The sequence below is a fragment of the Perognathus longimembris genome, chromosome 18, assembly GCF_023159225.1.
Source record: "Perognathus longimembris pacificus isolate PPM17 chromosome 18, ASM2315922v1, whole genome shotgun sequence".
In the NCBI taxonomy this organism is placed as follows: domain Eukaryota; kingdom Metazoa; phylum Chordata; class Mammalia; order Rodentia; family Heteromyidae; genus Perognathus; species Perognathus longimembris.
In genome coordinates, this window is record NC_063178.1 from 18,608,148 (window position 1) to 18,620,595 (window position 12,448).

The following is a 12,448-nucleotide window of genomic DNA, read 5'->3' on the forward strand; positions in this document are numbered from 1 at the left end:
CCACCAATTTGGCAATCTTTGGGAGGATAGGTTAAACTGGAAGGAAGAGTCTTGTGTGGTGACAGATTGGTTAATTTATCTCGTTAAATATGTTTTAATGAACTTGACAAAACTAATCAAATGGCACACTTTGTATTTGTGTGGTATTTCATACATCACTAATAACTCAGCTACACTACCTAAAAACAATACACGGTTGCAAAATAACAACTCTAAGAAGTAGCTGGCTCGGAGAGGTTCGTTCAGGACCAAGATAGAGGAATAAGATACTTAGCCCTAGAGCAAGGAGAAGAGATAGCCATACGCTAGAATGAGTAAATCTGAATTTTTAATGCATAAATATACTTGCAAAGTAGATAACAGTTCCAGGAGGAAGGTAACACAGTTGCCACAGTAGTTCAGGTAGAAACGATGGCAAGCTCACTTGTGCTTCTAAGTAGCGGAGCCTGGCACCAAGGACTCCGATGGAATCCCGAGTGGAGGGCTGCGCCGCCAACGTTGCATTTGAGAAGCTGGCCCCTCAGGAATTCCTAGAATTATTTACTCAGCAGCCATGTGCTAAGGCGCTGTGACACGCACTGGAACGACAGAATGAAGATGACAGTCAGTTCCTCATCAATTATACCCTATAACCCCCTATAACATGTTTAAAGGCAACGGACACACAGACACACACACTTTGCTAGGTCTCACCCAGGCAAGTGTGAACACACAAAAAGGGGCCTTCGCACCAGCGCAGTGCTGGTGTTTAAGCTTCTGTGGTGGAGGTGATGTGTATGTTAACTGAGGAATAAGGAGAAAGTACCCCACAGAACAGAGAAACAGTGCGGACCCACATCTAACGTGAGGAAGAACACCTGTCAACGACAAGTAATCCAAGTCGGCTAAGTTAGAGCACATGGACGGAGATGTGAGATAAAGCTAAATAACTTGAAAATAATCACCTTGATGTGAGACACTTAGTCCATGTTCAGGATTTTTTAAATTTTTCTGAGGGAATAGGATATACTAGTGATACAGTAAATGACCAATTTAAAATGATATTTGTCAAGGGAGCATTTTGAACTGTACCTGCTTAACTACATAGTGCTAGATGACCTGGGGTTTTTGTCATCATCTTAGCAGAGACAATGATAACTTGCATTCTATGAATCGCCTCAGAGCGTAAGGGGACAGTCGCACAGAATGACAAGCGAGTAAACACTGTACCAGTAAGAAAAGGGGCAGAATCTGAGAACTGATACTATAGAATATGTTCAAGTGAAAATTACATTTAGAAATGTCTACATTCTTCATCGTTATTTCTTTTATATATATATATATCAAAATATTTCAAATAGAATCAACCATCTGCTATTTATACTTTATTTCATAAGTCAATCTACTATTGACACATAAAAGTTGACAATATACCTTCTACTGTTCACTCAGATTTGCCAACTTCCTCTGGCTCTAAAAGAAATCAAATATATTTAATAGTTTTAAGTTTAAAAAGATACAAGATACATTATCATTTAGATGATAGATCGCTTAGAAAATGTGGCCTCAAGAAACACTTGAGAAATGATTAAATCTAAATTGAATATTACTTCAAAAAGTATTTTAATTTTTATGAAGAAAAATGTTATTTTAATATAATAGACATACAATGTTTATCAATTAAACATTATTTCAGTGAGGTGTTGTATCTTATTAACAAAGTTTAATAATTTAACAGATATATTAAATCCATTACATTGTGATTTCTAGCATAACTCTGATGCTTATAAAATTCTCATCAGTTTTAATAGATTTTTCCTAAAATGACTTTCCATTCTCTACCTTCAGAAAGTTAAAAATTTGAGCACAATTCGATGGTATATGATTGTAATTATAACTATTTGGCACACAGAGGACAGAAGATTATGATCCAAAGCTAACATACAAGTATAAAACCCTATCAAAACCAAATTGAAGGGCTGGGAATATGGCCTAGTGGCAAGAGTGCTTGCCTCATATACATGAAGACCTGGGTTTAATTCCCCAGCACCACATATATAGACAATAGCCAGAAGTGGCGCTGTGGCTCAAGTGGTAGAGTGCTAGGCTTGAGCAAAAAGAAGCCAGGGACAGTGCTGAGTCCAAAGGCCTAGGACCTGGGGGGGGGGGGGGGGAAGGGCTGAGAGATTTGAATAGGGCATTTATTTGCCTAGCAAATGTTAAGCCCCGAGTCTCATCTTTAGTGTGGCAGAACAATAAAAAATTGAAGACATTGTTATACTTTTACAACAGAAGCTTACATACATAAATGAGGCAATTGCTCTTGTCATTATAGTATATGAAATCACTACTGACAAAAGATTTTAAATATTATGCTATCTAGAGTCTACCTGTAAAAACTTTTGCTAAGATGGACACAAAGATTGGCTATGGTTATGCATTTATCCTTTTTTTACAATTTGCAAATTTAATTTCCTTGACTTTTGGCTTTTACGAATAGGAACAAGGGGGAAATGTACAACTATTGTAAGTTGGATATCTTCTGAGGAAAAAAAAGGACCAATTTTTTAATAATTTACTAAGTATATTTTTGCTCAAATGAGAAATGTATGAAAATATTTCAAATTATTGCTCCTTTGTCCATATTTCCTTAACTGAAATGTGATTCATTAAATCATTTTTCTTTTTTGTTGCACATACTGATGCTTAAGCTCTTGCTTGGCTTTTTCACTCAAGCTGGTGCTTTCTCACTGGACCAGGTCTCCAGTCTTGGTTTTCTACTGGTTAATTAAAGATAAGAGCGCCCTGTGCTTTTTTTCTAAGTAGGGTTGCTATCACTCAAATATTTTACACATGCTACGCACAGTCTCACATAGTTTACCGAATATTTCAAACACTTTTAGTGATAATGACCATATCACGTCAAATGTCTCAGACAGTTTAAGTGAAAAATAAAATTTAGTTCACTGACTTATTTCACATTAATTTGAGAAAAATTTCCCTGAAAACAGCATTACATACAAGTCTTTTAATGATAATTCAATACCATATCAAAGAAAATTTTCTTGAAAGATACTTATAATACCATTAATAAAAAAACTATAAAAGTTACATTACATTTTTATGAAATTAGAAGTTAGAAATGTAATGTTATTCACTTTTATAAAAACTTGATTTAAGTTTTACACATGAATCACGTGACTGTCACATCATGCATAAGCCCACCAATCAACACAATATTTCCAAATTAAAAATAGGATATCAGAAATTTAAAATACCAAAGGAAAAAAATAATATAACTAACCTTGTACAGGTACTTCCTTACATCCTCACAAGCAAGCCTCATGCTAGAGAAATGTAAGTCTTCGCTTGGAATAAAACTGGAGTTGAGGTCTGAATTATCACCATTTGAAGTACAAGGACCTTCTAGGACAGACCTTGTACTGTCAATTCTGTGCAAAGATTGCTTCTGCTCTTCCTTCTGCAAGCCTTTGCTCTTGCCAGCCTCTAGTTCTTCGTCAGCACTGTGAAGATTGCAAAGGAGTAGCTCATGGTTATCTGGATGCCTTCTAAATAACATTTTCGTAAATACAAGTCCAAACAGAATTGAACATTAAATAATGTCTTAAACCTGGAAATAGGCCAAATGATACCTACTCTGGGAGGTATTGGTTTAAATTATTGGTTTAAAATTGTTGTGAATAATTGTATCCCTTTCCAGAAGAATTTAATTTCTTTTTTTTAATTGATTGCAAAGGTGATGAAGGGGGGGGGGGGTGTTACAGTAAGGTAATGGCTACATTTCCTTTTAAACACTGTTACCCCTTGTACATCACCTTGACAATAACATTTAATTTACTTTTAAAAAATAGGATGGTACTTCCTGGGGCAGCACAAGCCTGAGATCACATATTTTAGTCTTCCTGTGGCTGGAGTCACAGGTGCACATTACTCCATCAAATTAAACAGTCTAAACAAGTTTAAACAGCAAGTTTAACAGTTAAAACAATAGGACATCAATGAGACTGGAGTTATGGATATACAGATTGTGAAGATCTAATATTTGATTCATATATAATTGTTCCCTTTGGTTTTTTTTTGTTTTTTTTTTTGGCCAGTCCTGGGCCTTGGACTCAGGGCCTGAGCACTGTCCCTGGCTTCTTCCTGCTCAAGGCTAGCACTCTGCCACTTGAGCCACAGCGCCGCTTCTGGCCGTTTTCTGTATATGTGGTGCTGGGGAATCGAACCTAGGGCCTCGTGTATCCGAGGCAGGCACTCTTGCCACTAGGCTATATCCCCAGACCTAATTGTTCCCTTTGTTGAGACAGGGTGTCATGAACTTTTCTTCCTGGGCTGGTCTCACACTAGGATTCTCCCCATTTCAGCCTACCATGTAGATTGTGGTTACAGGTACATCCATTGCACCTGATTATGAATAGATGAGGAATCTTGTCAACTTTGCTGCCAAGGTTGGCTTCAGGCCTACCAGTCCTCAGTCAATTAATAAAATATGTATTTGAGACTTACTCATTTAGCTCACACAAGAGTGATTTTATATGTTTCACATCTTCCATTCGAATTTTTTTACATTTATCCTCCTCTGTTTCTTCAGACTCATTTTCAGCTTCCATTTTATAGATTGCAATTTTCATAGCTTTAAGTCTGAGTTCTATCTGACTTAATATTGAATCATTATTGCTGTCCCTTAGGTGCTTTACATTTTCTTGATCTGCTATGCTTTCCTAAAGCAAGTGAAAAGGACATATTTTAAACAAAATTCAGCACTTTGTACAATTACCAATGCTAAAATGTAAGAAAATTGGTAACATTGATTCATGGAACAATGTTGAATATGGGAGATAAAATCCTACAGGTTAAAATGTTCATCTGCATAAAAATATTGTATTTATTTTGGCTTTTCTGTGGGGCTTGAGTTTCAACTCTGTGTCTCATAGATGTCATTCAGTCTGGATCAACTTGGTCTACTACTGATCTCATTGGTAAATCCCCAGAATAAGAGCATTCATTTAAATTTTGTAAAATTTGAGCTATGAAACTTATGAACTACCATATACTTACGACCTACCATGTGCTCTTGTGTAAGATTTTTGAAGATTAGGACTTTCTCTTCTAAATCCTCATAATTTTTCTCTAGGTGTTCCCATTTCTCTGGGATATCTTTTATTGACAACATATCTGGCTCAAGACATTGAATATGCTCTTTCAGAGAAATATATTTGCTAGATGTAGTTTCCAATTTTTGTTTAGCATTGCTAATCTGCATGAATATAATAATATAGTTTAGTAATAAAAGATACAAATTGAAAATTACCTAAAATAAAACCATGTATAAACTGTGATATATATATATACTTGCAATAAATAATTTACAGTGGATGCTTCAAATATAATGCATTGAACAGTTCTGAAACTCATTAAAATTTAAGCCAATAGTAATTTATAATTTTATAGTATTTACAGTTGAGGGGCTGGGAATATGGCCTAGTGGCAAGAGTGCTTGCCTCCTACACATGAAGCTCCCCAGCACCACATATACGGAAAACGGCCACAAGGGGCGCTGTGGCTCAGGTGGCAGAGTGCTAGCCTTGAGCGGGAAGAAGCCAGGGACAGTGCTCAGGCCCTGAGTCCAAGGCCCAGGACTGGCCAAATAAATAAATAAATAAATAAATAAATAATAATAGTATTTGCAGTTGACATTCTTGTCACAAAGCATCTGCACTTGCCCACATGTTTGCTACCTCTTAGTAGAACATCTTTTTACCTCTTTCTCCAATATTCAAGCCTCACAAGTTTTAAGGTTTCAGGGACATAGCTTCCAGTTATTTGTGCCTGCATCAATAAATGCCTACTGGAAAAAGTCTTTGAAATGGAGGGCTTTAATTAGTCTAATAAGTAATTATTCCAAAGTCATGATTATGACTTGAGAATTCTTAATTTACCTTAGATTCTTGAATGTAGGATCAGAATTAGTTTTGAAGGAGAAGCAGTGATTCTCACTGTAAATGTCTAGTGACTATTTGTTTCTTAAAGGATTTAATTCAAGAATGTTGCCTTGCCCCCTGTATTCCTACCTATTCATAGGCTGCAGGTAAAAACGACCATGAACAGGAGAATCTGGGAGACTCATCTCCAATTTGCACAATACTGGAGGTAGAGGTGTAGGGCAATGTACCACCCTTGAGCACATATCCGAAAGAGTGTAACTTGATATATGAGAAAGGTACGTGCACACTCATGCTCCTGAAAGTGCCGCTCAAAAGCCCAAGGGTAGAATGAGCTGAGGTGCCCAACAACAGATGAATGGAAGGCAAAATATGATACATATATACTATGTAATAGGACACACCCATAAAAATATGAAATTGTGTCACTGTAGGAATATGAACGGAATTTTGAGACTTCATGTGGACCAAGATAAGCCTGACTTAAAATTCCAGTTAAAAGATGTTTATTCATATGTGGAGTTAGACCTAAAAACATATGTACCATATATTTATATACACATTTACACTCATTCTGATATCCACAATCACATTTATATTTGCATTATGTATATAGAACACATAGAATATCGCTTTAACTATAGGAACAATGGGAGAATTGGAGAAGGAGAGGGAATAAGCAAGAGAAAAGACCTTCAGAAATCACAGCAACCATTCATGAAGCAGCATCACAATCCTCCATGAATGCTGTCGATCAATAGAGGATTTGGACAGCAGGGGAAGAGAGCAATGTTGTGAGAAATACTATAGTGAAACCACTAGATAGAATTCTTACACAACAAAATAACAAAACACAGGAAGGCACAACAGGCCCAGGTGAGATTGTGACACCGTTAGAGGGGACAGCATACAAAGAGGGTGAATGAGGATAAACATGACCAATAAACTGTATTCACATATATGAATAGAACAATGTTGACATTTTTAAGAAAGTGAAGTGAAATTGGGGAACATGTGTTTGACAACAATACATTGTCTATCTGAGTGGAAATGTCACAATTCACTCCCCCATCTCCACCTAATATATGTTGATAAGTAAAATACATAAAAATTTTAAAAATTGGATCTTTAAAAAAGAGAGAACTTTTTGCAAACCCAACTAAAAGAAGGAAAAATATCCAAATAAAAATAGGCATACAAATGGAAATAAACAACAAATTCATAAGATAATGAGGGAACACTTTGGAAAACTATTTTCACATAACTAGAAAATGTGGGAGGGAATGGATACATTTCTAGAAATATTGACCTACCAAAATTTAACCAAAGGATAGAAACCATATAATTAAATCTATAGCAAGCAATGATATTGTAGATGCCTAACAAAAGAAAGGTTCACTGCCTAATGGATTCACTGTTGAATTATATTAGACTTTTGCAGAAGACCTAATACCAAAAGTCCTCAAGTTTTCATGAGACAAAAAGGGAAAGTACATTATGAAACTCATTCTATGAAGTCAGATTTCCACACATTCCAGAGTCAAACAATGGCACACAAAGAATTGTAGACAAATCTCTTGGATATGCTAATTCTCAAAATTCACAACCTAAATACAACACCATCTCAAACATGACATGATCAAGGTGCTGACATTCCAGGTATGCAGAGTTCCATCAGCACACAAAATGAATCAGAAACAAGAATCACATGCTCATATCAATTTCTCCAGAGAAATCCTTTGGTAAAATTCAACAAACCTTCATGAAGCAAGCTCTCAAGAGTCTAGGAATAGAATGACACCAGGGGCTAAATAATAGGGGAAATTGAAGTGATGTAAATAATCTATTGCTATACTAACTTTACACAAGTATTGCTAAGTTCAGTGTTAGTGTCATTGTTCAATGGGAAACTTTTCTGAAACTGGCTCTTTGCGCTATAGTGTGTAGTTGCAATTGCCCACACCTGTGTTTTGATTTCTGCTCTGTATTGCCTACACCTGTAACACACACACCCCCAAACACACACACACACACACACACACACACACACACACACACACACACACACACCCTGCCCCAGAGCTACATCCTGTTTTGTCACCAGATGGGTAGATGGTTTCCATTATGGTCAAGATGCCCTGAACTGTTGACAAAACCGGTTTCTGGACATTCCTTGAAAGTAATGAAACCGGTTTCTGGATATTTCTTGAAAGTAATGAACTGGTTCCTGGACACCTCTGGAAATTAACGAGCCACTACAATTAGGCAAAAGGGAAAGTTGCTGTGGCTTTGGGTTTGAAAGCAGCCTTCTGGGATGGCTCAGGGCTGCATCTTGAGATCCCAACCTGGGGTGCGGTCCTGATGCACCAGTACTGTCTCGCTCAATAAAATTCTTTCCATTCCCGACTGTCATCTGAGCGGTGGTTGATTTCCCGACCCCATAAAAAGATGGACAGAGGAAGAAAGAAAGAACTTCACACAGTGCGTTGAGAATAACAACCTCAGTGATCAACCGCTTGTTTCCACATTTTGGAGACCATTTCACTTGGAGTGATCTCATGCGATCAGATGTACATAGCTGTTGAGCCACTGTGATCCTCTGCTAGTGTGAGGACCATGGAGGAGAAGGGCAAAGGGATAGGCTGGACTCCATCCTCAACAGGGAGCACTGTTTATTGAGGAACAGCGAAGGGCACAGACCTTCCCAGGGTTTGGAGGTTGTGCTGCTGACTGGATTTGGGGGTGTGGGCTTATATAGGGCTTAACAAGGAAATAGAAAACAGAACATGGGTTAGGGTCCCAGGGTGACGTCCATGACCACCTGGGGTGAGGGGCTTTTGTCCCTTGGGGACCCACGGTGGTATCCTTGGTGCAGCCCAGGTTGGATCTGCCTGCTGACAGGCCTGTGGTCAAAGCTCGTTGTCTTGCTTGGACTTGGGGGATAAGGCAGGAATCAATCCTTCACTGGGACTATCCTAGATATATACTAATGATTACCAATAGGGGAGACCATAGAAGTTTGTTTCTTTGGGTCTGTCTCACTTCAGTTAGTATGATTTTTTTTTTCTAAGTCTTTCCATTTTCTTAAGAATGGGGCAATGTCATACTTTCTGATAGAGGCTTAGAATTCCATTGTGTACATGTACCACAATTTATTTATTTACTTACTTATAGTCTGTGGAATCTGAAGAGCGTAGAGAATAAAATTGTGACCATTATGCCCCTAACAGCTATTTTGCTTCTGTACCTTTGCTTGCTAACCCATGGGGAAGTGGAGAAATAGCAGCAGTCTTCCTATAGCTACTCTGTAACCACACTCCCCCCCCCCCCCCACACACACCCCTCTGTGAACTCTGTACTACCCGAATCTGAGCACTGGAGATAACGGCCATCTGGCCCGGGACGTGATTACGCCCGGAGCCCACTCAAGGTTGGACATAACTGTCAGTTCTCAGACCCCGGCCCGGACCTGGGCACAAGAGACAAGAACCATCTGGCTCCAGGGATGTGGCTACGTGACCTCTCCTGGAGGCCCACCCGAATCTGTACCCCAAGGTTAAGGCCATGGCGGGAAAACCCAGGCCAAATGTCAACCAATCATGTACTTGTAACCAGGGGTCTTCCTCAACTTCCCTGTACCCGTCTATAAAAGCTGTGTTGGAATTGTGCTGGGGACTCTCAGCCTCACTGTCAATGAGTGCAGGGGGGGGGGGGGGGGGTCCGGGTTTGAACACCTAATAAACGACCCTTGCGGTTTGGCTTTGACTGTGGACTCTGATGGTGTCTTTGGGGGCCTTGAAATCTGGGCATTACAGAATCCAAGTGAAAGGTGTAGGGGAACCCCCTTTTTTGAGTCGCTAGAAACAGCAGGATTAGACAAGGTAGTGGGCCTGGGAAAGGGCAAACCTAAGCTGAATAATAGGAGCCAAAAGCAGCTTGACCTAGAGCTGCTCGACCTTTGCAAAAGAAAGGAATGAGGAAGACCACTCCGTTTGCATGTTTTAGATTAGGGGAAGTTCCGGAAAGAGAAAGATTTAAGGTTAAGAAAGTTAGATAGGTAAATGCCTGTCACACCCAGAACCACGAATTGTATGGCTTTGATTGCTTTGTACCGGAGTTTACTGGCACTGTAATCACTAACAGCAATTCTGCTTCTGTACGTCTGCCTGCTTTGCCCAACTTCCCAGACCACCTGCGCATGGTACTGGTGATTTTTGCATTTAAAAACCCAGCCCCACTGAGGCCCAGTGCTGTTCTTCACCATCCTGCCGGTGGCGATCAGACACTGTGCACAGCTAAATAAGAGACTCCTAGCCCGACTGACTGAGTGCTGGTAACTATTGTCATGGGTTCGAGGCCACCTGGGTGTTTGGTATACAAGTCGATGTAATGTACAGAGGGGTTACAGTTTCATACATAAGGCAGTGAGTACATTTCTTATCCGACTTGTTACCTCCTCCCTCATTTTCCTCCCACCTTCCCCCCTCCCTCCCCAGTTCCTTCCCTACAGTCTCCTGAGTTGTACAGTTGGTTTACAGCATATTGTCTTGTAAGTATTGCTGTTGCATTGGTTTGCCTTTTACCCTTTGTCTCTCCATTTTGGTGGTCCCCTTCCCTAGTCCCAATAAATGCACTAGCCAGGACAATACAGAAAAAGAAAGAAAGAAAAGACATGAAGATAGGAAACCCAGAAGTCAAATTATATCTATCTCCAGACTGCAGGATCTTATACACAAAAATATGTAAAGATTACATACCCAAATTGATCTCATATTAACAAATTAAGTTAATTGACAAATTAACTTTTTGTATAATACAGCGGTACCAGTTTGGGTATATATCAAAGCGAATCAAATTCAGCATTACAGATTTACCAGTATTCCTGTTTATTGTGACATTATTCAGTTAATGCATTAGAGAATCAACTTCAGTGGTGCACAATGAATAAATGAATAACAAAAATATTTTTATATACACAATGGAGATTTACTCAGCCACTAAGCAATTAGGCATTCCCAGAAAATAAATGGAAGTCAAAATCATCATGTTTAGTGAAAGAAGCTAGTCCATAGGGCAGGCTTCACATCATTTAGCTCATCTTTTGTGAAAGAAAATAAAAATGTCACGATGGTAAAATGGATACTATTGAGGAAGAGAAGACATTTCAAAAATAGGGGAGGAGAAATGAAGACAAGAAAGAGTAGCAGGGTGGATGAGCATAAACAAAGCACATAAATACACGGATGAGGCTGGTGTGATTAAAAACCAGTAACCATGTGAAATTTAGTGTACAACAATTAAAAAAAGCAAAGCTGTCTACCACAGACTCCTTGCCCTTGAAACCCCGCCTCCATGTTTGAGAAAAGTCAGGTTATAGACAGCCAGGTGCTACCCCATCTGAAGTTTTAACCAGGGAGAGCATTGACAATGACAACATCCAGACATGGGACTGAAGGCTTTCTGGGATGACAGAAGTCTCTTGCCCGTCGGCATTCCAAACTACACCTGAGCCCGCCAGAGCTAATCTGTCCTCATCAATCTTTATTCATACCACAAGTCCAGGAGGAAAATTAATGATTTTATGCCACTAAAGTCTGGAATTTTAATTAAGAAAATGTGAATAGAAGAAATTATTTTTTCTGAAATACGAAAGAAAAAGTAACTTCCACTATAAGAATTAATCTCCTCTAAAATAGTATCTAATTATATTGAGAGTAATTTATTAATGACAAACATTGCCAATTAGAATAAGAAGACAGCAGGGCACCGGTGACTCACTCCTGTAATCCTAGCTATGCAGGAGGCGGAGACCTGAGAATCATGGTTCAAAGCCAGCCTGGGCAGGAAAGTCCATGAAAACCAGAAGTGGTGCTACAACTCAAGTGGTATAGAACAAGCCTTATTAAGCTGAAGAGCTCAGTGACAGAGCCCAGGCCCAGAGTTCAAGCCCCACGACTGACAAAAAAATTTCCATTGTGGATATATGCCAAATTTCCTTGAAATAGTTTCCTTTGGATACGTTAAACTATTTACTCAGTGCAACTTGCATTGAACTCTAAAATACAGCTATACATCTCTATTTGTCTAATGAAAAGAGGTAAACATAAGGAACTGTAGTTTCTTAGAATGTAGGCTCTATTACCATCAAATGATTAGCCCCAATACACCCAGGTAATAGAGTTCAGAGAACAGATATCTAAAGGATCTAGTTATTAAGTGTTGACAAGTAGCTAGAGTACATTGATGAAGTAGGAAGCCCAGGCTTAAATTTTCCCTTCTTAGTTGGTAAAGATTTAACTACATGGGACTCTATAAATCTTAATGAATTAATAAAATGTCCAGCAATGAGTGAAACAGCATATCCTGTGGCCAAGATTTGTTTGAAATGGAGATGGAAGGATTAGATACTAAATGTATCTTATTCTCTTCTCTACCGATAGAGACTGTCTTTGTAGGCATGACTTAGTATCTGATCTTGATGATATAGAGACTGTCCTTGTAGGCAT

The 12,448-nt window shown here is 38.8% G+C and overlaps 1 protein-coding gene across 1 annotated transcript in view; it reads right to left on the bottom strand.

Moving 5' to 3' along the window:
- Positions 1 to 1,416: 1,416 nt before the first annotated feature.
- The window catches only part of LOC125366878 (ankyrin repeat domain-containing protein 26-like), a 39,453-nt gene continuing 28,421 nt past the window's right edge, over positions 1,417 to 12,448 (bottom strand). The window contains exons 13-16 of the mRNA XM_048367600.1: positions 5,066 to 5,257; positions 4,507 to 4,721; positions 3,284 to 3,503; positions 1,417 to 1,452 (exon numbers count right to left, since the gene is read on the bottom strand). Of these exons, the coding sequence (XP_048223557.1) occupies positions 1,417 to 1,452; positions 3,284 to 3,503; positions 4,507 to 4,721; positions 5,066 to 5,257 (663 nt within the window). The remainder of the gene's footprint in view (positions 1,453 to 3,283; positions 3,504 to 4,506; positions 4,722 to 5,065; positions 5,258 to 12,448) is intronic.